The 22,906-nt window shown below is 36.2% G+C and overlaps 1 protein-coding gene across 3 annotated transcripts; it reads left to right on the forward strand.

Annotated features, from left to right (window-relative positions):
- The first annotated feature begins 382 nt into the window (after positions 1 to 382).
- Positions 383 to 17,181, forward strand: LOC140966047 (acetyl-CoA carboxylase 1-like). 3 transcript variants are annotated; one of them, XR_012173220.1, is made up of 33 exons: positions 383 to 639; positions 1,296 to 1,680; positions 2,062 to 2,268; positions 2,346 to 2,507; positions 2,669 to 2,761; positions 2,849 to 2,944; positions 3,128 to 3,301; positions 3,545 to 3,638; positions 3,724 to 3,911; positions 4,000 to 4,050; positions 4,129 to 4,168; positions 5,033 to 5,157; positions 5,233 to 5,349; positions 5,439 to 5,513; positions 5,594 to 5,650; positions 5,935 to 6,039; positions 6,188 to 6,274; positions 6,344 to 6,535; positions 6,602 to 6,790; positions 6,971 to 7,081; positions 7,184 to 7,270; positions 7,369 to 7,545; positions 11,303 to 11,380; positions 11,468 to 11,590; positions 11,698 to 11,967; positions 12,054 to 12,382; positions 13,005 to 13,242; positions 13,325 to 13,677; positions 13,773 to 13,986; positions 14,330 to 14,506; positions 14,582 to 16,732; positions 16,834 to 17,105; positions 17,141 to 17,181. XR_012173220.1 is itself a non-coding variant. In XM_073426340.1 (32 exons), the coding sequence occupies exons 2-32, from the start codon at positions 1,306 to 1,308 to the stop codon at positions 16,888 to 16,890; spliced, it is 6,792 nt and encodes a 2,263-aa protein (XP_073282441.1). In that variant the 5' UTR covers positions 383 to 639; positions 1,296 to 1,305; the 3' UTR covers positions 16,891 to 17,181. The 3 variants fall into 3 exon arrangements, 2 of the variants coding, with proteins under 2 accessions (XP_073282441.1, XP_073282451.1); XM_073426340.1 differs by having other exon boundaries at positions 16,834 to 17,181; XM_073426350.1 differs by lacking the exons at positions 383 to 639; positions 1,296 to 1,680 and having other exon boundaries at positions 2,128 to 2,268; positions 2,386 to 2,507; positions 16,834 to 17,181.
- The last annotated feature ends 5,725 nt before the right edge of the window (positions 17,182 to 22,906 follow it).

Below are 22,906 nucleotides of genomic sequence, written 5' to 3' on the forward strand. Positions count from 1 at the left end.
AATTAAATATATAGAAGTTGAAAATGCGTTGTGTTAACGCGTGAAATAATTTTAATTGAAAGAGTATTTCGTGCATCAACGTCTGCTGCCAAAGGGAACAAACACAGCAGTTGCTGAACATCCACTCCAAATATTGGCGAACATTGGAATATTCATGTAGTATCTGCCATTGATAGTGGTGTTTTGCGATAATTTTAAAAAACTCCAATGACAAAAATTCTCTATTTGAAATTACTAAATCCAAAAAATATAAAAAATTAAATTGTGTATTTTTAAATTTTAATTAACATACAAATTAGAAAAGTTGATAAATTAATGTATGAGATATGTAGGTTAGATGGAGGGAGAGGCACGTGCTTGCATCATTAAAAATGGCCACTCATATTTAAGAGCCCAACCAATCTCAACCAAACTCCCAACCAAGAATACTAAATACGTTGCATTCATCAATGATCAATACACTTACTTCTTCTCCACCCAAGAATTTGGTGTACTTAACAGCTTTTTACCCATCATATTGAATTCCTTGCTTGTATTTCTTTCCTTGAATCGGGTAGTGCGCGAGAATAAGAGCTAACCTGGTTGAGAATTTCTTTGCTTGCAGCCTTTCTCCATTGCTGGGGCTCTATTTGATTGAAGGTGAGTCGTCACTCTTTCTGCTCTGTCTGTGTTTCTCATGGGAATTGGATATATTTCCATTTTCTTGATTTTGGGTTTTGGTGGGTTTTTTTTTCCAATATGGGCTGAATGTTATTGCAGGATTTTAAAGTGTTGAACTTTACTTGATTGAATTCGTCGATTTACTAAAACGTTCTCCGTTAATTATTATGATTGACTTTCATTTTTTTCTGCAACCAATTCTTGCTATGGTTTTTCTTGGGAGTGAACTTTGTTGTATAGGAGTCTCTAAGTCTTTATTCAGCTGTTAGTTTTTTTAGGTTGAATACGTTTACTGTTGTTAGAGGAACTCCTTTTTGTACTGGTATATCAGAAGATAGACTTCGAATTTATTAGTTCAAATTTTTAGGCAAATATTGCATTACAAATGATCAGCAAGATTTTGTTTTGGTCACCTAACGTTGGTTTCTGAAATGATCACATTGTTCGTTTTGATCTAGGTGCTTTTATTTGCCAAACCACCTTAGGTTTTGGTTACAGAGTTGTCCAAAAAGGCCAAAAGCTAGTACTAGGATCATTTATCTTAATTATCAGATACTTCAGCTCGACATGGGATAAGACAAAACATATATAAAAACCGATATTATGGTGTTTTTAATGAATGTTGTTTTCTTCAGCTACTTCAATATGTCGGAAGCTCAAAGAAGGCAAGCGTCAACCAGTGGTAGGCATGCTAATGGATATGTAAGTGGACTTGCTCCATCAAGGTCTACAAGCTCAGTACTTGAAGTGAATGAGTTTTGTCAAGCCCTTGGAGGAAAGAGGCCGATTCACAGTATCTTGATTGCTAACAATGGAATGGCAGCTGTCAAGTTTATACGTAGCACTAGAACATGGGCTTATGAAACATTTGGCACGGAGAAGGCAATTTTGTTGGTGGCAATGGCTACTCCGGAGGATATGAGAATAAATGCAGAGCATATTAGGATAGCCGATCAATTTGTTGAAGTGCCTGGAGGCACTAACAACAATAACTATGCTAATGTTCAACTCATTGTTGAGGTTCGTGGACGTAGTTTTGTCTGTCCACTTATTCTTTTTCTTTTGTACTCCAGTTTCTATCATTGGATAATGTCATTTTAGAGTTGTTTGAAACTGTGCAAAGGTAGATTTTAATGGCAATTTGGTGCTAATCTAGGAATTGAAATAATAAACTTTGCATGATCCCTATCTTCATTTTCGTCTCTAAGAATCTATAGCTGCAATAGCTTTGCATCTATATGCTTTCTGCATAACTAGGCTCATTCTTGCACACAAAAGAGATAGGGAAAATGTATGACGACTATCAGGTCTGGTTGTCACAAATTGAACTGAGAACAAATTGTTTTAATAATTAATTTAGAAAAAAAAAAGTTAAACTAACATTTGTATTTTTATTTCTAGATGGCCGAGATAACACATGTTGATGCTGTGTGGCCTGGTTGGGGTCATGCATCTGAAAATCCAGAGCTGCCTGATGCTTTGAGTGCAAAAGGCGTCATATTTTTGGGGCCACCATCTGCATCGATGGCTGCATTGGGAGATAAAATTGGGTCATCGTTGATTGCACAAGCTGCAGAAGTGCCAACTCTGCCTTGGAGTGGTTCTCATGTACGTATCTGTTCCTGAAGCCACACCTCTTTGCTTTCTCTTTGTCATCTCATTTCATGCATTTGCCATTGTTTTAGGTGAAAATTTCTCCCAATTGTTGTTTGGTCTCTATCCCAGATACTGCATACAGGGAAGCGTGTGTTCATACCACAGAAGAAGCGATATCTAGTTGCCATGTTGTGGGTTACCCTGCAATGATAAAAGCATCTTGGGGTGGAGGTGGTAAAGGCATTAGAAAGGTATAATTATCGCCATATTTTTAGTTAAGTTCCAAGTGAACTGTATCCTTTTGACTAGGAGCAAGAATTTTGAATTTGATTTTTTTGAGTTTCAAGTTTGATTTTCTTTGTACCATAGTTTCTGTATGACAGACATCATTGATCATCATATCTAACAATAGGTCCATAATGATGATGAAGTCCGGGCTTTATTCAAGCAAGTTCAAGGTGAAGTTCCTGGGTCCCCCATATTCATAATGAAGGTTGCTTCTCAGGTTAGAACATTCTTTTCTTCTACTTTAAAGTCTAAGGAGTGCATCGATGATATTTTATTTTAACATCAATATGGTTTTCTTTCTCAGAGCCGACATCTTGAAGTCCAACTGCTTTGCGATCAATATGGAAATGTTGCTGCTTTGCATAGCCGTGATTGCAGCATTCAAAGGAGACACCAAAAGGTTAGTTTCTATGATACTTCTGAAGACATGGTGTAGGAGCAATAATTTGCTATTTTCTGGCCCCCATATGTTATTTTGCATATTATAATAGTAAGCATATCTGCGTTCTTCTGTTAAGAAAATTTTTTTTCTTCCATAGAACAACTGTGTTAAGCATTGTTTCAACACATAATGCTATTTTAGATCATTGAAGAGGGCCCAATAACAGTCGCGCCCTTGGAAACAGTAAGGAAACTTGAGCAAGCTGCTAGAAGGCTGGCCAAAAGTGTTAATTATGTTGGAGCAGCAACTGTGGAGTATTTGTACAGTATGGACACTGGCGAATATTATTTTTTGGAGTTAAATCCACGGTTGCAGGTTTGTTACATTTTCATCCATGGTATGACTCTGATATTATTTATTGATACTATCAAATGAACATAGATTCAACTCATACTACCTCACTTTTAGTTATAAGTAAATGTACAAGTATGGATTTTTTGTTAATAGGAAGATTGGGTTGCTAAGATTTTTGGAACTAATTCTGTCCTGTGAAGATGACTGTGAATTGCTTGTCACTTAACTATTTATGGTAGGATTTATCTTCTTGTCATAATTTAGGTGGAGCACCCTGTCACTGAGTGGATAGCTGAAATAAATCTTCCTGCGGCACAAGTTGCGGTTGGGATGGGTGTCCCTCTCTGGCAAATTCCAGGTTTTTTTCTTCAGATTTCTCACTTACTGAATTTTTAATTTTTTTCAAGCTTTGGTGATGGTTTTCATTGTGCTTAATAAATTAGAGATACGACGATTTTACGGTATGGAACATGGTGGAAGTTATGATGCTTGGAGGACAACATCCATTGTTGCTACTCCATTTGACTTTGACAAGGCAGAGTCTATAAGGCCTAAAGGTCATTGTGTGGCCGTTCGTGTGACAAGTGAGGACCCTGATGATGGCTTTAAGCCAACAAGTGGAAGAGTACAGGTCAGAATTTGTCTGATTGAGCAGCTTTATTTCTGTCTATATACACAATCTCATGATGATCACTGCATCATTCCGCGCCTACAAACAGGAGTTGAGTTTCAAAAGCAAACCAAATGTGTGGGCGTATTTTTCTGTCAAGGTACATGTCTATAAATCTTATCATTGGTAGATTTTTAAATTTAAAGCTGCTTCTGACTATTATCTAAAATATGCGCAGTCTGGGGGAGGTATTCATGAATTTTCAGACTCACAATTTGGTAAGTAAATTGCAAGAGGAAATGCAAAATATCATGTTGCTTTTGTCAAACACTTCATATGCCTAAAAAGCTGCCGTAGTGTGGTACTTTGTTTTCAGAATATGCTTCCCTTTTAGACTTGGTATTATTGATGGCACTATTCAAGTCCTTTTAATGACTGATTAGGAACTTGAGCTAATGTTACCTAGTAAAAATATGCTCAAAATACATGCCCAAGGAATTAGTTCTGCATAAAACTTCTAAATGTTCCTTTGCATGTGATCTTGATTAAGTTGAAGTTCTCTTCATTTTGTGGGCATAGGTCCTTCATTTGGGTTTTCTTGTCTTAGTAAAATTTTCAGTTTCTGACAGTAAGATATCTGTCAGTAAATATCGGATTTTGAAATGTCTTAGTAAAATTTTCAGTTTCTGATGGAAAGATATCGGTCAGTAAATATCAGATTTTGAAATGCATAGGGAAATCAAATGAATATGCTATGGTGGTAGATCACTCAATAACCAGGTGAGACATTATTTGATAGTTTTCAACATCCCTAATCTTTATTATTCTCTTCATGTCTGTGTACGAGTTTTGGTTGAGGCCCGCTTATGATAATCCTAATGTGGTCCTTGTGATTAGGGGTGTAAATGATCAATCTCAACTATAAAAAATGAGCTCGAGATCATTGAGCTCAAAATAAAGGGGCTTCAGGTCAAATTCAGAATTAGTTTTGGGTTTGTGTTTGGGCTCGCAAGCTCATGAACAACAATTTGAGTCTGCCAACTCACTTACACCCCTTCTTGTGATATAGGTTTTTTTAAGCATGCATAGCATCTCTTATTTAGTAAGTCCGAATATAATGGATAATTCATTTCTTAACTCAGGGCATGTTTTTGCCTTTGGGGAATCTAGAGCATTGGCTATTGCAAATATGGTTCTCGGGCTTAAAGAAATTCAGATTAGAGGAGAAATACGCACAAATGTTGATTACACTATTGATCTCTTACATGTGAGAATCTTCATATGACTAATATTAATCTACTTCCGTATGAATAAAAGATAATATTTAAGAGCATTTTTTCAGGCATTAGATTACAAGGAAAATAAAATACACACAGGATGGCTTGATAGCAGAATAGCAATGAGGGTCAGAGCAGAAAGACCCCCTTGGTATCTCTCGGTCGTCGGCGGTGCTCTTTATGTGAGTTTGCGATTGTGATATCACATACAAATACTTTTGGATAGTATTTTTTAATGCAAATTAATGTCTTGTTTCTGATATCAACTCAGAAAGCGTCTGCTAGTAGTGCAGCCATGGTTTCGGAGTATGTTGGTTATCTTGAAAAAGGACAGATTCCTCCTAAGGTACTTGGTCTTGTAATAGTGTTTTGAGTTCTTTCTTGTTTTCCTTACTTCTTTATGAGCTGGTACTATTCCACTTGCAGCATATATCATTGGTCAATTCTCAAGTTTCTCTGAATATTGAAGGCAGCAAATACACGGTAAGTGTAAATATATAAAACCACGTGACTGCAAGCAGTTCTGCCTCTTAACAACTTATGTTAGGATATACTAGTTCTCAAATTGATAGTTTTCCTAGCAAAAATAGATATGGAAGACCATAGTCCTGCTTAATTTTCAATCTAATCTTATCTCACGTTTTAAATTAACTATTGAAAACACAATTGCTACACAACTTCGTATTTTTCCCACCTATGTTTTAGTGGCCTAAATAAAGGTGTCCTATTTTATTTTCAATGAATTTCTGTTTCTTTGGGCCATGCAGATTAATATGGTAAGGGGAGGTCCTGGAAGCTACAGATTGAGGATGAACGAGTCGGAAATTGAAGCAGAAATACATACACTTCGTGATGGAGGTCTACTAATGCAGGCATGATGTTACTTTTTTTGATATAGCAACTCCTTTGTAAGATTGATTAAGCTATTTGTTATGATTGGCAACAAATGTATATACCATCTATTACTATATACATTCAGTGCAAAATTACACTAAAGATTTGTTAATGTGATTGTTGCAGCTGAATGGAAACAGTCATGTAATATATGCAGAGGAAGAGGCAGCTGGAACACGTCTTCTTATTGATGGAAGGACTTGTTTGCTTCAGGTGCCACTTGTTCTTACGCATGGATATATAAATTGATTATTGTCTTATCTCGTTCTTTCCATCATACAGAAAGACCATGATCCATCCAAATTGGTGGCAGAGACACCATGCAAACTACTTAGATACCTGGTTGTAGATAGCAGCCATGTTGAAGCTGACACACCTTATGCTGAGGTTGAGGTCATGAAGATGTGTATGCCCCTTCTTTCACCTGCTTCAGGAAATATTCATTTTAAAATGTCTGAAGGTCAAGCAATGCAGGTAGGCGTGTTTACTCGAAGATATTGCTTTGTTGTTTTGCTAATAAACCAGCGAACAATTTTGTAGGCTGGTGAACTTATAGCAAGACTTGACTTGGATGACCCTTCGGCTGTAAGGAAAGCAGAACCATTTCATGGTAGTTTTCCCCTTCTGGGACCTCCAACTGCCATGTCTGGAAAAGTTCATCAACGGTGTGCTGCAAGTTTGAATGCGGCTTGCATGATTCTTGCTGGATACGAGCATAACAATGATGAAGTAGATTTTCTTGTCGATTGAATATATAAGTAATATATTGAATGACTTATGAATGCTTGTGTTGTTTTCGTGAAGTTTAGCCTTACACATGAGTGCTTGAAATGAATTGACAATGAGTGCTTGAAATGAATTGTTTTTGTCAAAACTACCTCTTATTTATAGATATAATCTGTTTTTCAGGTTGTTCAAAACTTGCTCAGTTGCTTGGACAATCCCGAGCTCCCTTTCCTTCAATGGCAAGAGTGCTTTGCTGTGCTTGCTAATAGATTGCCTAAGAATCTTAGATATGAGGTTGAACAAACATAGATGCTAATTTATTACTCTTCAAACAATTTTTTTCTCTTTTTTTTTTCACGTCGAATATATATCTAGCTTTATTGTTTTAACATTCAGTTGGAAACAAAATATAAGGAGTATGAAAAAATCCCAAATATGCAAAATGTCGACTTCCCTGCGAAAAATTTACGTGGTGTTCTTGAGGTTAGTTGTTTATCTTTGTTAAACATGTGGCTATACGTTTTTTTATTAACAGTGGGAGTCATTTTTCTAGCTTTTTTGTTTCTTTTTTATTGCCTCAGGCCCATTTGAACTCCTATCCTGATAAAGAAAAAGCAACCCAAGAGCGAGTAGTGGAGCCTCTAATGAGCCTTGTAAAATCTTATGAGGGTGGAAGAGAAAGCCATGCTCGTGTCATAGTTCAAGGACTTTTTGAAGAATATTTATTGGTTGAAGAATTATTTAGTGATAATATACAGGTAACTTTTCATACATTGTTTTACAGCTAATACATTCAAGTCACATCTTCCCAAACTATCTCCCCATAAAAAGATTTGTGAATAAGAAGAAATTCAGCTTTGAAATTCGAACCAACCAAATGTTTTTTTCATTACAGGTAAGTTGTTTATGTTCTTGCCGCATTTTAAATCAACTTAAATAATTGTATTAATTTGTTTGCATTTCTCTGTTGGCTCTAAAGTAAACCAGTACGCTTTATTGTGTATGGTCTCCTAGTTTTCCTCTGACCAGTGAGAGTTTCATTCTCTTAGTATTCCGGCGTACTAGCTCATCTTGTGGTTTGACAATTTTAAAGAATTTCTCATCTTAAACTTTTGGAAGAAGTTTGTCTAATCTTACTTTCTTTACTATATACAGTTGAAATGCCTTATTTTTTTTGTAGAGGCCTCTAAATACGTACTTGAAAATTTGCGGAAAATTTAAAAATTTTCTTTTTAATAGATTAAAATGCCTCATTCATAAATAAATAACTGATAAAAGTTTAATCATTAGAAATAACAGCGGAAGTAATTGTTTGTTTGCAGAATAATGATTAAAATGTAATTCATCAATGATGAAAATGTTTGAGCCAAAATAGTAAAGGCTAAAAATGAGGTCCTCGGGTTCCACTACTGCCGACCCAAGCTAGCTCACTGGTCCCCGCCCTCGGTCCCGACATCATCAGTACCTACAACAATCAAGTCTAGTGAGTCTAAAGACTTAACATGCATATATCGTAAATAACAAGTAATAATAATAAAATCGCATGCAAGGTGAAAATATCATGCCATGAGTAAATGTGCATAACTGAACTGAAAATCGAATCATGAATAATTAATATTACGTGCATAACTGAACTGAAAGTAGTAAGTGAAATATTTGCTCCGTAGAGCCCTGTCATAAAATATTGTATAATAAATTTTCTGTTGAGAGTATTGAACTGAAAAGTGGCCCCCTGAACTGCACTGAACTGAACTGACCGGTAACTGACGACCGGGTGAAATAATGTACGTCTGATCAGACTAATGCCACAGTATACTGGGTGGTACAAAACTGAACTGACCGGTAACTGGCGACCGGGTGAAGTAATAATTCCATGATAGTACAATGGCCACAAGCAATATCACATAAATTTCAAAAATGAATGATTTCTATTTTTATGCACGTAATATAATTAAATAACGTAATTAAATGTCCTGTATTAATTTTATCAAACGGGTTGGATCGTTCCCAGGCTCGCTGCGACTTAAATCTAACATGAAAAATATGCAATTGATTTTTCTTGACCAAACTTTGTAATTGAATCCAAAAACGAGACAATTACGCCCACTGACTTAGTATTTAACCATGACCCCGAGCCAACCCGAACCAACACCGAACCAACGTTTAGTCATGATTAAAATACTCTTAAAAATGATGAAATAATGCTCCTAAATTTACAGTACTCGAAATTTAGTGAATGGAGGCCAAAAACGTGAAACGCTCTTTCGAGAGTCACTTTGGCACATTGCACCGTAAATTCTCGTACGACCTCTAAAATGATCCGAATCACGAACGGCCAAAAACATGACCTTCCTAGCTCGATGAGGCACTGTCCAGTCCAAGGCCATAGGCTAAAAGCCAACCAAGAACCCGGAACTCGCCTCTGAACCGCCGCACGCTTGCTGTCCAAATTACAGCAGCTGTGCCTTCGATTTCTTTGCGTCGTTTTCGAGGCTACCGGCCATTGGGGCTTGAACCACCGACCAGAACCTCTTACCAACATCCTAAGGAATGGTTTGGACCATGGCTAAGGGCCCTAGGCCAGCCACAATCTGCACCACACCAGAAATGCGACCACACTCCCCGCTGAGAGCACAAGCTGAACGCGTGGGGTGATTGGCTTTGCTTGTTGTCTCGCGTCGTTCCAGTGGTCATTTGATTGACCATGGCTCGATCTAGACATCAAGGTGTATGGTGTGAACCGTGGCTAAGGGCTAAAAAGCCAACCAAGATCCATACCACACCCAAAACCGAAAGTTACACATGCAGAAATAAAAGGGGTCGAAGGGCTGTTCTTGTTCTTTTATTTGAAAACCGATTCCATCATGGACCAAGCCACAAAAGGGCGACTTGGTCATGTCTTAGACATAGCAAGGAGGTGTTCTAACCATGGCTATAGCTCATAGGACAGCCAAGATCAGAACCATCAACCTTGACAGCAAAACCGAAAATCGAAGCACACTATGACACTAGAGGGGAGTTGCTGTCATTTCTGAATTTCCAGCGGGTATGGGCTTGAACGAACGGACAGATATGATCCTAACATGTCCTAGTACATGTCTAGATACAGCCTTGGGAGCCTAGGGTCGAGCCAACCTGAAAACATCAAACAATACCCAAAACTGTGAAGCAAAGAAGTGGACGTAAAATTCTGCACATGATTTTCGAAAAGTGCTGATATGTATTTCGGTTTTCATGCAATTAAATCATGTACATGTGATGTTTAAAAATACATATATGGCTTGATTGAAAAGTAAAAGAAAACATATACATGCCTTGGTTTGTTTTGAAGGAAAAACAAACGAAACGACGACGCGGCGCGGAGGAGGTGGAGTGCTTCGCTTTTCTAACTTTTTCTCTCTATTTTTCTCTTGAACCTCACGATTTCTTGGCTGGGTTTTCTTCTGAATATGCTCTGAATTTCGAGATCGGGGGAGAGGGAAAAGTCTAGGGGAGAGAATGGGAAGTTTGCAAGATAAAAGGGAGGAATGAATCTTGCTATCTTAATTATTGGTGAGATAATGGGAATGATTTGCTATTATTTGGTATCAAGGGATTTTGAGGGAATATTAGGAATGTGTTGGCCGATTCTTCTAGTCTAGGTTCAAGGGGAAAATTGCTTAAATAAATTATTTGTTGGTGAATTAAGAGTTGGGAGAATATCTACCTAGAAAAGATTAAGGGGAAGATAATAAAGAATTGCATTGTCCAACTAATAAAAATCTTTTAAAATAAAAGAGGGGCCGATTTTATTAGATAAAATAGGGTAGGAAATTGCTTAATTATTAATTAAATGAGGATTTAAAATTAAGAGATTATCTACCATGAAATGGATATGGAAAGGAATCAAAGTTGAGTAGTAAATCAAAACTAAATCCTTTGGAAATGGGGTGGCCGAAAATTTGGATAAAGGGGAGGGAAAATATTTCTTAAATATTGTATTTTAAATCGTTAGGGTTTTATTTACTCATTAAATATTTTAGTGAATTAATTAATCGGTTTAGTTTAGTAATTATTTTGCATGAATGGCTAAATATTTAAATCTTAAAGGTAAATTTACTATCATGTTAAATTATAATTTCTTAATTGAAATAAGTCTAGATTAACTTATCTCAATTGGTCACATATTTTATTTTAGGCTTTTAATTAAATTATTGGACATAAAGAATTTATTTACTACTTATCTCAAGTTAATTAAATAAATTCCTAAGCCTTCTTTTATTTTAAAATGACTTATTATTTATCTTAAATAAATTCTAAGAATGTTTTCTTAATATTAAATTTTATCTCAATACTCCAACTCCAGTCCGGCCTCACTTATTTAACTAAAAAGGTAGTAATTAAACAACTGCATGAAATAAATAATTTAAAGAAAAAAATTTAAATACTCATGAAATAAAATCATTTTATATTTAAATACTAGGAATTATGCATGACTTATACGTAGTCTAATTTACGGGTTCTACATTTTTTCAGGCCGATGTGATTGAACGATTAAGGCTTCAATATAAGAAAGATCTCCTGAAGATTGTGGATATTGTACTTTCACATCAGGTATAGCCACATTTCTTGCCACCTCGTTTGCACTTACGGAATCAAGTTTGCAACAATGACCTCATTTCGGCTGTTGGAATATTTAAGGGCATCAGGAGTAAGAACAAACTGATACTACGCCTCCTGGAACAACTCGTGTATCCTAATCCTGCTGCATACCGTGATCAACTGATCCGCTTTTCTGCACTCAATCACACGAACTACTCAGAGGTTGCTTATTTAGCGTTCTTCTGGCTCAAGTGCTTTTCTGTTTTATTATTTTCTGGATGTTTGCTCTCTTCAAGTTTTTGACGCAAAACCGCTGTATTCATGCACAGTTAGCATTAAAGGCCAGCCAGTTGCTGGAGCAGACAAAACTAAGTGAGCTACGTTCCAGTATAGCGAGAATTCTCTCTGAATTAGAAATGTTTACTGAAGAGGGTGAAAACATGGATACTCCTAAAAGAAAAAGTGCCATAGATGAACGCATGGAAGCTCTTGTGAACGCTCCATTGGCAGTTGAAGATGCACTTGTTGGTCTTTTCGACCATAGTGATCACACACTTCAGAGACGGGTTGTTGAGACTTATGTGCGGAGATTATACCAGGTACTATTTCGTCAAAAAGGTCTTGAAAGTTGAATGCTAGTCAATCTGTCTATCATTCTTACCTAATTTTCAACATCCATTATAAGCCATACCTTGTAAAAGGGAGCGTCAGGATGCAGTGGCACAGATCTGGACTTATAGCTTCGTGGGAGTTCTTGGATGAGCATGTTGATAGAAAGGATGGGCTGGGAGATGAACCATCACTTCAAAAGCACAGCGAGAGGAAGTGGGGAGCAATGGTCGTTATTAAATCTCTCCAATTCTTGCCTACAGTCATTAGTTCTACATTAAGGGAAGCAACACATGACTTGCAAGCTGTTCTTTTTAATGGATCTGTTCATCCAGCTACCTCTGGTAATATGATGCACATTGCATTGGCGGGCATTAACAATCAGATGAGCTTACTTCAAGATAGGTATCTTGTTCACCAAGCTTGTTCGTCTCAATCATCATTTAAATCTAACCCAGATAATCCTTGCATGAAAACAGCTTACAAACGTTATTTGCTTTTGAATGCCGGGATCTTTTTTGACACTACCTTCCCGTTCATCATATTTGCTTACTTCTGTCATATTTTAAAAAGTTGATCAGAAAAAATATCTGCGGCATTTAACTCCCTTATTTGAGAAACCTCGCAATATCTGCCGTTTATTTTCTCAGGTCACCTGCATCAGGATCAATTTGCTCTCACTCTAGACCTTTCAGCATGTTTTGTTTCACTCTTCAATATTGAACTTCACACTGTGTCCTTTGGATGTTGCATCTTTCTAAGTCGTCGTATTCAAAACCAGAAAAAAATTCACTTTGTGAAAAAAGATTAAACTTAAATCTTGGGATGGAAGTTATACCCTATATGTTTTGACCGTTCTCGAAGATTGCTTTGTTTCTTTTGGCTGCACTCATGATGTGATAATGCATGTATCTTCATTACCTTGGGTTTTTGACTTCACAATAAATTATGATGTGATTACTGTGCCTTTTCTTTTCATTTCTTATTTTTTCCCTTCTGGCCCTTGCCCTGTTTTGACTATCTGCAGTGGTGATGAGGATCAGGCTCAAGAGAGAATCAACAAGTTAGCCAAAATATTGAAAGAGAAAGAGATAAGCTCCAGCCTGAGAAATACCGGAGTGAGTGTAATTAGTTGCATCATTCAGAGAGATGAAGGCAGGGGTCCTATGAGGCACTCCTTTCATTGGTCAGTAGAAAAACTCTACTATGAGGAAGAACCACTATTGCGCCACCTGGAACCTCCTCTATCCATGTACCTCGAGTTGGTATGTGAATAATTGTTTGTGGTTACGTAGATAATATTTTTTATTTTTGGAATTATCTAAAATCCAAAATGTCTGTTAACAGGACAAACTAACAGGTTATGATAATATACGGTATACTCCTTCCAGGGATCGACAGTGGCACCTTTACACTGTTCCAGAGAGGCCATTGTCTATCCAGAGGATGTTTCTCAGAACACTTGTCAGGCAACCTCTATCAGACGAAGACCTGCCTTTTCATCAAGGACTGGATCAAAAAGCGACTCAATCTCTTTGGACCATGTCCTTTACTTCAAGGAGCATTTTGAGGTCCTTAATGTCTGCAATCGAAGAGCTTGAACTTAATTCTCATAATTCTACCATCAGGGCTGACCATGCTCACATGTACCTTTACATCTTGCGCGATCAACAGATAGATGATCTTTTGCCATTCCACAAGTAATTATGTCGATTATTTATTTTGCCGTTCTTAATGTGCAAAGGTTTATTTACATATCAACTCTATGGTTGACTTTGTTAAAAATCATTTTCAGAAAGATCCACATACCTGATGGACATGAAGAAACTGCAGTTGATAAAATTTTAGAGGATCTGGCACATGAAATCAATGCATCAATTGGTGTGAAAATGCATCGTTTAGGTGTTTGTGTGTGGGAAGTTAAGCTTTGGATATCATCTGAAGGAGGAGCTAATGGTGCTTGGAGAGTTGTGGTGACAAATGTCACTGGTCACACTTGTATTGTGCATGTAAGTGGTGTTCTGACCTGCCCGTTGATGTGACTGGATTTTCAGGAATCAGGATTTACTGGTCATTTGGAAAGATGACCAGTCCTGAAACTTTATAAAACAAAAAATTCAATTTAAATTTGTGGGTTCTTGGATTCTGAACGGTTGCTACAGAGATTTAGTAAATTTGATGCCACATTGCAAAAATAAATCTCTATTTCTTGGGGACCGTTTTATAGTGTTGAATGATGCTCAAGTTCTTTTTGTGATCATTAAATGCTAATTGATTTATGGACCATACTGGATGTTTAGTTTTGAACTTAAACTTCTGTTAATGATGTAATCTTCTCATTTTGTCTTTCAGATATACAGAGAAGTCGAAAATTCCAGCAAAGAAATAGTAGTCTATAAGTCAACCTCTGGGCAGGGTCCTTTGCACGGATGCCCTGTTAATGCACAATATAAACCTTTGGGCACTATTGACCAGAAACGTCTTTTAGCTAGGAAAAGCAACACGACTTATTGCTACGACTTTCCGCTGGTAAACATTAATCTTTTAATAATTTTCAGGGATTGAATCAATACATTTTGTTTTGAGAAGAGCATCTGTGGACAGGCATTTGAGGCATGTTTGAGCAAATCCTGGACCCAAAATCCCGGTGTTGGCAAGCCAAAAGATAAAGACATCCTCCGTGTCACAGAGTTTATTTTTACTGATCCGAAAGGTGCATGGGGTACTCCTCTAGTTTCTGTTGAGCAACAACCGGGAGTAAATGATGTTGGCATGGTAGCCTGGCGTATGGACATGTCCACACCTGAATTTCCTTCTGGAAGAACAATTTTTGTCGTATCAAATGATGTAACCTTCAAAAATGGTTCATTTGGCCCCAGAGAAGATGCATTTTTTCAGGCGGTAACTGATATAGCTTGTACTCAGAAAGTACCTCTAATTTATCTGGCAGCAAATTCAGGGGCTCGTATTGGTGTAGCAGAGGAAGTTAAATCTTGCTTTAAAGTTGGTTGGTCTGATGAAACAAGTCCTGAGCGTGGTTTCCTATATATTTACCTAACTCCTGAGGATTATGCTCGCACTAAATCTTCTGTCATAGCACATGAGTTAAAGCTCTCAAGTGGTGAAAGCCGATGGGTAATTGATACTATTGTAGGTAAGGAAGATGGTTTAGGGGTCGAAAACTTAACTGGTAGTGGTGCCATTGCCAGTGCATATTCAAGGGCATACAAGGAAACATTTACTCTGACCTATGTGACAGGTAGAACTGTCGGGATCGGTGCTTATCTTGCCCGTCTTGGTATGAGGTGCATACAAAGACTCGATCAACCCATTATTCTCACTGGTTTTTCTGCATTGAATAAGCTTCTAGGCCGGGAGGTGTACAGCTCCCACATGCAACTCGGTGGACCCAAAATTATGGCGACTAATGGGGTCGTTCATCTCACTGTCTCGGATGATCTTGAGGGGATATCATCCATTTTAAAGTGGTTAAGCTTTGTTCCTCCATATGCTGGTGGGCCACTTCCCATTTTGAATCCATTGGATCCTCCTGATAGGCCAGTTGAATATGTACCAGAGACGTCCTGTGATCCCAGAGCAGCTATTTGTGGTGTTATCGATGGTTCCGGGAAGTGGCTCGGAGGCATGTTTGATAGGGAAAGCTTTATTGAGACACTGGAAGGCTGGGCAAGAACGGTTGTCATTGGTCGTGCAAAACTTGGGGGAATTCCTGTGGGAATTGTTGCTGTTGAGACTCAAACTATGATGCAAGTGATTCCTGCAGATCCTGGACAGCTTGATTCACATGAAAGAGTTGTTCCCCAAGCAGGGCAGGTTTGGTTTCCCGATTCCGCATCTAAGACTGCTCAAGCCTTGATGGATTTTAACAGAGAAGAGCTGCCTCTCTTCATTCTAGCAAACTGGAGAGGATTTTCGGGTGGACAGAGGGACCTATTTGAAGGTATATTACAAGCTGGATCGACAATTGTTGAGAATCTTAGAACATACAAACAACCCGTTTTCATATACATACCCATGATGGGTGAGCTCCGTGGCGGTGCTTGGGTGGTTGTGGATGGTAAGATCAATCCAGACCATGTCGAAATGTATGCAGAACAAACGGCCAGAGGAAATGTCCTTGAGCCAGAAGGTTTGATCGAGATCAAATTTCGAAATAGAGAATTGCTGGAATGCATGGGTAGAATCGACCCTGAGCTAGTTGCTCTAAAGACAAAACTTCTAGAATCCAGAACCACTGCCACACATGAAACTCTTGAAGATTTACTTAAACGAATAAAAGCACGGGAAAAACAGCTTTTGCCACTGTACACTCAGATAGCTACAAAATTTGCGGAGCTGCATGATACTTCCCTTAGAATGGCTGCAAAAGGTGTTATCAAAGAAGTTGTAGAATGGAAAAAATCACGGTCTTTCTTCTATAGAAGATTGCGCCGGAGAATTGCTGAGTTTGAATTGGTCAAGTCTCTGAGAGATGCTGCTGGCCAACAGCTTGATTATAAATCAGCAATGGACATGATTAAGAATTGGTTCTCAAGATCACACATTTCAGGAGGGAAAGAAAGTTTGTGGATGGACGATGAAGCTTTCTTTTCATGGAAGGATGATTCAAGAAACTATGAAAAAGAACTACAGGACTTGCGTGTTCAAAAGATGTTGATACAGTTGTCGAACATGAAAAACTCCCCAATGGATTTACGCGCACTACCTCAAGGTCTAGCTGCATTCCTGAAAAAAGTGAGTTATTGTTTGTTTACTGTGTCCATGGTTTAATATCTTTTTACCTTATTTTTTCTTGTTACGATTACGATGTTGAAATTTAATGATACACGATGCAGGTGGATCCATCAATCAAAGATAAATTGATTGATGAGCTAAGAGAGGTGCTAGGTTAATTCAGTTTGCTTTTGCAGAAATGCATATCAGAACGCTCTTTTCCACCGTTTACACAATTTTTTGTTCCATTAAATTGTCCGAATGTTTCAGTAAAGGGTAACTGCAGTACTTGTTCTTGATGGTTTAACAGATGCTATCATTAATTGTTTACGCTGGCAGAAAGTTGGATTGCCATCTGTTGGGTCTGTTTGGCGTGAGGTTTCTAACAGTCCTTGTGTGTATTCAAGACTTTGTGTAACATTCTGTAAGAATCATCAGTTTTTCCATATATGGATCCAGAATATTTATCACGGGGTTGTCGTATGCTCTCATTTGAGAAGAATAAGAAAATGGGGAACTCTAGTTTGTGAGTAGAAAGAACTAGATTGCAGTCCATTCTGCTGAATCCAGAGTGGGTTGTCAGTTGCAGCTACATGAGCTTGTCAAAAAGTCAACTGAACACTGAAGCACAAAATTATCCTTTTCTATGAGGAGGAGAAAAAACATTCGGAGTTACACACACATACGTATGTGCATGCGTGAATACATACTTATATGAATGCATGCGAACACACATGAATGTCTACTTGTTTTCGTGGTGGCACTTTGTGTCAGGATGATGTTACACCGACTAAACTTTTTTCGGATGGACAAGTGACCTCGTCCATCGCTTGGTTTCCTGCTGGAGGTTTATGCTCGTCTTCTTTGTATCTAATATAATGTGTATACGCAACTTGAAGTCTGCCTCAATTTCAGCAGCTGCTTTAATTTTTATTTTATTTATCAATATTTGTTCCAAGAAACAGCCCACGATTATATGAGCAAAATAATATATGATTTAAAAAGTATTGCAACTTTGGCAGAGGAATTATCATAAGAAAACCAGTGAATCCTAAATCATTTTCTTGCTTCTGTCTTTTTCCTTTTTCTTCCCTTCTGTTCCTCAGATTTCTTCTCCTCTTTTTCTGCTTTCCTTTTAGTTTCCTCCCTCGTTTCCTCTTCTACATTTCCTCTCTCTCAAGTTCTTTTTTCTTAATTTCTTTCACATTTTTCCTTCTCTTTTGTTCCTTTGCTCTCTGTTTCTTCTTTTTCCTTTTCAGTTCCTCTTTTGTCAGAAAGATTTTTGAGACATCTGAATTCTTAACCTTTGCCTCTGTTCTTTACACACTGTCTTGAACAATGTCTGTAATAATACATGTCAAGGTGCGAGCCGGGAACTGCTTTATGTTTGTATTTCGATAATACGGGTTTATTAAATTATTTGAAATTTATTTATATCACTTAACAATGGATATGAAAGCTCTTTCGATTATACGGTAAAAATTGAAAAACGAATGAGCTAAATAGAGATGTAGATGAATCAATTTGGGGGGATAATAGTTGAGCTACAATAGCTCAGTTCTTGAAATATTGAACACCGAAAAACTAAATCGAGTTTGGTTGAAGCATTTTATCAAACATTTGGTAAGCATTTTGATTGAAGCATTTTATCAAACATTTGGTAAGCAATATTTTGATATTTGAAGAACACATAAAATGGTTCAAAAATGCATCTTTAAAACAATGGAAATGATAAGTAAATGCAATAAATAAATAGACATGAATTTGTTTATGGATGTTCGGAGATTAACAACTACTACGTCACATCTCCTTCTCCTTGGGAATAATTCACTAAAATACTTTGATTCGTACAACTCTTTGTACAAACTCGGTCCACAAGGACGACATCCAACTAGAACTCCTAGCACTCAAGATTGCAGACAACACCTCACAATTAGCATATTGATTGATGTCTCATATGCAAAGACTACAAACACATTGTTTTACATCTTTGTGTTAAGACTAAATTATCTAATCTTTGAAGTTTGACTCTCTTATATATATGTGAGTGATTGTGTGTGAGGAATTTATCTTTTACAATATACATCTCAAATGTATTATCACACAAGGGCTTGTGCTCTCAACAAGCAGATTTCTTCATGCTAACTGTCAGTTTGGCCTAAATAACATCTGATTTAGCCCAATTGACACGAAATACGACTTGTGCCAAATTGAGTTTTCTGTTCCATCATTTTGGCGGCTGGTCATTTGGATTATTGAGCTGTGAGATATCATCAAAATACCGAAGCTTGTCAGATTTTCAGTTTGGCTAAATTCGAGATTCAGCTTCTATATTGAGTTAACAACTTCACAATTGAGTAAATATATTAGAAACACAATAATAAGTTTTGATATCATCAAAATCAAGATTGTGAGAGTTTCTAAACCTAACAGATCGAGGCGATGGTTTCTCATTTTGTTTCAGGTGTAAACCTTGCACTCGAAAACTCTTCTTTGAGAATCAAATGGTTTCTTGATAGTATGGAGGATGTGCTTTTGCATTACAGACCACAACTGAGTGTAAGCATGTAAAAATCTTGTTATTCAATCAGAGATAATGCTCTTATCAACTTGTTATAGCCTACTCGTAAATTTTGCATTTAGTACAAGTATGTTAAACTCGTTCTGAAGCATTTCAAAGTGTTCCCTCGAATGTCTCTGCATTTTCACGATGACATCAACATCAGCATTGTCCATATATTGTTATAAACCTGCAAGAATATTTTTATGACATTTAATAATAACAATATAAAAAATATAACCTTGACATAAGTGTGTCATTTTAATAATCTAGCTTTATCTGGTTTAGACTCAGTTTTATTTTTCCAAGAAAGCTTTAGCTTGTGTACCATCAACTTTCAATAATTTCTTATCAAGCAATAACAATGATCATCTTTCCAAAGCTTTTTTTACTGCATAAACTTCATTTTCATTGACGTGCCATCTTCTGGTCTTTGAGTCGGAGAATAGTCCGTTGCAATATCTACATGGTTGTTCTCTGTCTGGTGTAAACTTTGTAAGGATCGTCGTCCACTAATGGTCACTAACATATGTATATAATATCAGGTTGTATTCATCTTGAGAGATATCCATTTTTAGAAGATTTTTGCAAATCTCACTTAGTTGGCTAAGACCTCTAGTATGCTATTATGTTCATATGAAGCATGCATCTTTCTTTAATAATAGACTGAAAACTTTTTTATTTTTTATTAGATTTTAAATAAAAATTCCAGTAAAATTAGCAACTCTCAAGAAACTTTGGAGTTGTATTTTGTCCTCGAGTTTTTATGGAAAATTATGTACTTTTTTCACAATGTATGGCGATGAATGCCTTCTTATTAGATTAGACTATTCATTCTTATTTACAAAATCAAGAAAATATTTCTAAATGTTATGTTTATCCATATTTTTAGATTCAATTAAAATATCATCAATACAGACAAAAATAAAATCAAGATTATCTTTAAATAATTTGTGTATTTTTCTTTGAAATATCTAAGGTGCATCAGTCAATCTCATTGATAATACTTACCAAATATAATGATTTTGTGGTGTGGAGAAAACTGCAAAAAAAAAAAAATTTATTCCTCCATTTGGATATGATAGAATTCAGACTCACAATAAAACTTAGAAGACATTTTAGTGTTACATATACAACTGATTAAATGATATATACTAGGATAAAATACCCATAAAAGTCTAGGATTTTACTAATTTCTTGGTAATTAATTACTAAACTGGGTTTGTTTCTTTTTATTTCACCATGCTTTCTTACTAGTAAACATGGATTGATGTATGGTGATATCACTGCTTTGATTAAAATAAGGTCCAAGTGTTCTTTGATAATAACCTGCATATAATACTGATCAACGATGTTCATCAGAATAGGCTTGCATCTGACGAATTCATATTATTTTCCTTCCGTTACTTTATGATTGTCTTTGAAATGGGCTTCCTACCACGCCAAGGGTTCTCATTGTAACTTTCTTTTAACTTTTTCTTGACACATTTTAGGAATACCGTGGATTCAAGCTCTACATCTTTCTGTTTTAAAGCTATCTTCAGAAATTTCATATCCTCTGGTTGGAGGTTTTGTTATGTTCTTATTTGGAGCATTCTTTCTCAAACCCTCTAGAATATTTCATTTTCGGTATAAGTTTTCTTTCGTCACAGGCTTGCTGTGAAATTGGATCGACATTTTTCCATAAAATGCTTCTCTTAATCATTGAACCATGATTTTGTGGTCACATTCTCCTATTTTTATGAAATTATTTCACAACAAAATGTGTGTCCTTGTATCATGAAAATAAATCGGTGACCTTTTTACCTTATATCAAGGAGTTTGTCCTACATCTCCGATTATTGTTTGATTTCCCAATCCCTTTGAATAAGATTAAGATATGTTTTGAGAAATCTCATCAAGCTATTTGTGGTAATTATTCTTCTAATTCTTTAGGAAAAAATTCTTCTTTCGCAAAGAAGTACTCGTAATATAAAATACTATTTCAATTTCTCTCCATATTTCTGAACATCTAAGCTTTCTTATTGCTAAAAAAGATTTTTGGTACTGATTGGATTTGCTGGACATGGGTTTTTCTCCATCTAAGACTTGTGATTCTATCTTTTTGAAAAGATAATATTTTTTTTATAGCCTAAAACTTTGATCTTTTTTTTAATTTTTTATAATAATTGGCTTGACTTGGATCTGGATATTTGTTTCTTGTACTAAAGAAAAATCAATTATTTCTGGATGAGTTTCCTGAGCAACCTTTTCAACTATTTCTGGTATTTCAATAAACTCATTTCTACTAAAAAATTATGAATAATGTGTATTTGACATAGTATGAAACCTGATAGGTAATACAAAATGGCCAATTATGTTTTTTCATCCACTTTTTCCTTGAAGCTTTAATCTAGCATCAAGGTTCAACTGAAATCTCGATGTGTTGGGTTGTAAGAAATTCTTGAATAAATGACTACTACAATTTTTCTTGCATAGAGATTTCTCGAGATAGTTCTCAGTATTGAACCTATTAGATTACTCAATCTTTTATCACATATTCTAATATCTATGGATGAATTTATTCATTCTTTGAAATTAGCCTGTATAGCAATCTGGATTGCTCTAACATGAATACAGGACATGGTTTGTGTTACTTTCAGTTCGGATTCTATAATTTTCTTTTACTTCTTTGAAAGGAATTAACTGCATTTCCATCTGGTTTCCTGTAATTTCCATTGATATTGTCGTTTTCCTTCTAGAAACCTTCTAGATTAAGTGATGATTTCTGTTTGCCAAGATTTCCTAAAAACCTTTTTATCTCATGATCTTTTGAACCATATTATGAGATATAATTGTCTGACTGAAGAAACTAGACAAGTCTTCATGTATTCCATGTCGAAACACTTCTTCTTCAGTCGGACTCTGATTTTATCTTTCAGCGGATCCTTCTTCTTCTTCTTCTTCTTCTTCTATACTTTTGTCTAAAGAAATATCCTCAAACTAGTAGATTTGAACTATGTCTTGGTAATAAATCGCTTCTTCAATACCTAGAGTTGGCTCGAAGTGCTTTATTTTTTTTCTCATTTTTTGGCAGTTGGTTGAGATATTCCCTCTTACTCTGCATTTCCAAATATTGAAGTCTTTAAAACTTTCGTTAGCTCTAGTATGAGCTCTTTTGAAGTTTTTTTGGTTGATATTCATCCGATGCTTTGAAATGAATTTGAGGCTAGGGACGAGATCCTACTTCGTGATGATATACTTCTTTGTCCATATTAGTAAGATCTGGTCTTCTATCTGGACCATATTGTTTTTGGTTTTCAACAACTTCTTTCGTTTATCCAAATTCTGGTATAAGAATGAGATCTGAATCTTTTTCATTTCCATCTTTGTGGTTTGCTTTCAATTATTGTTGAAAGAATATTTTGCTAACAATATAACAGATTGTGTTTATCAATACCCCTAATCTCTTGTAGTTTTTTTTTTTTTTTTTGGTAATGATGCTAGATAACACAATTCTACTAATTTTCCTTTAAGGAAAGAAGCTCTTCTCGCTAAAATATCCAGATTACCAAGAATGCATTCCTTTATTAGCATTTCTCTCCAGGGACTCGGTATTTTGGAAAAAAATAGTTGTGTTGCTATGTTTTCTTCAA

This window comes from Primulina huaijiensis, chromosome 2 (assembly GCF_012295235.1).
Source record: "Primulina huaijiensis isolate GDHJ02 chromosome 2, ASM1229523v2, whole genome shotgun sequence".
In the NCBI taxonomy this organism is placed as follows: Eukaryota; Viridiplantae; Streptophyta; class Magnoliopsida; order Lamiales; family Gesneriaceae; genus Primulina; species Primulina huaijiensis.

What these genes read in the sequence shown, in the direction of transcription:
- LOC140966047 (XM_073426340.1), top strand. Translation starts at nt 1,306, where the DNA reads ATGTCGGAAGCTCAAAGAAGGCAAGCGTCAACCAGTGGTAGGCATGCT. An exon ending in TCGTCGGCGGTGCTCTTTAT is followed by an intron (nt 5,350 to 5,438) that starts GTGAGTTTGCGA and finishes ATATCAACTCAG; the next exon opens with AAAGCGTCTGCTAGTAGTGC. An exon ending in ATCACACGAACTACTCAGAG is followed by an intron (nt 11,591 to 11,697) that starts GTTGCTTATTTA and finishes ATTCATGCACAG; the next exon opens with TTAGCATTAAAGGCCAGCCA.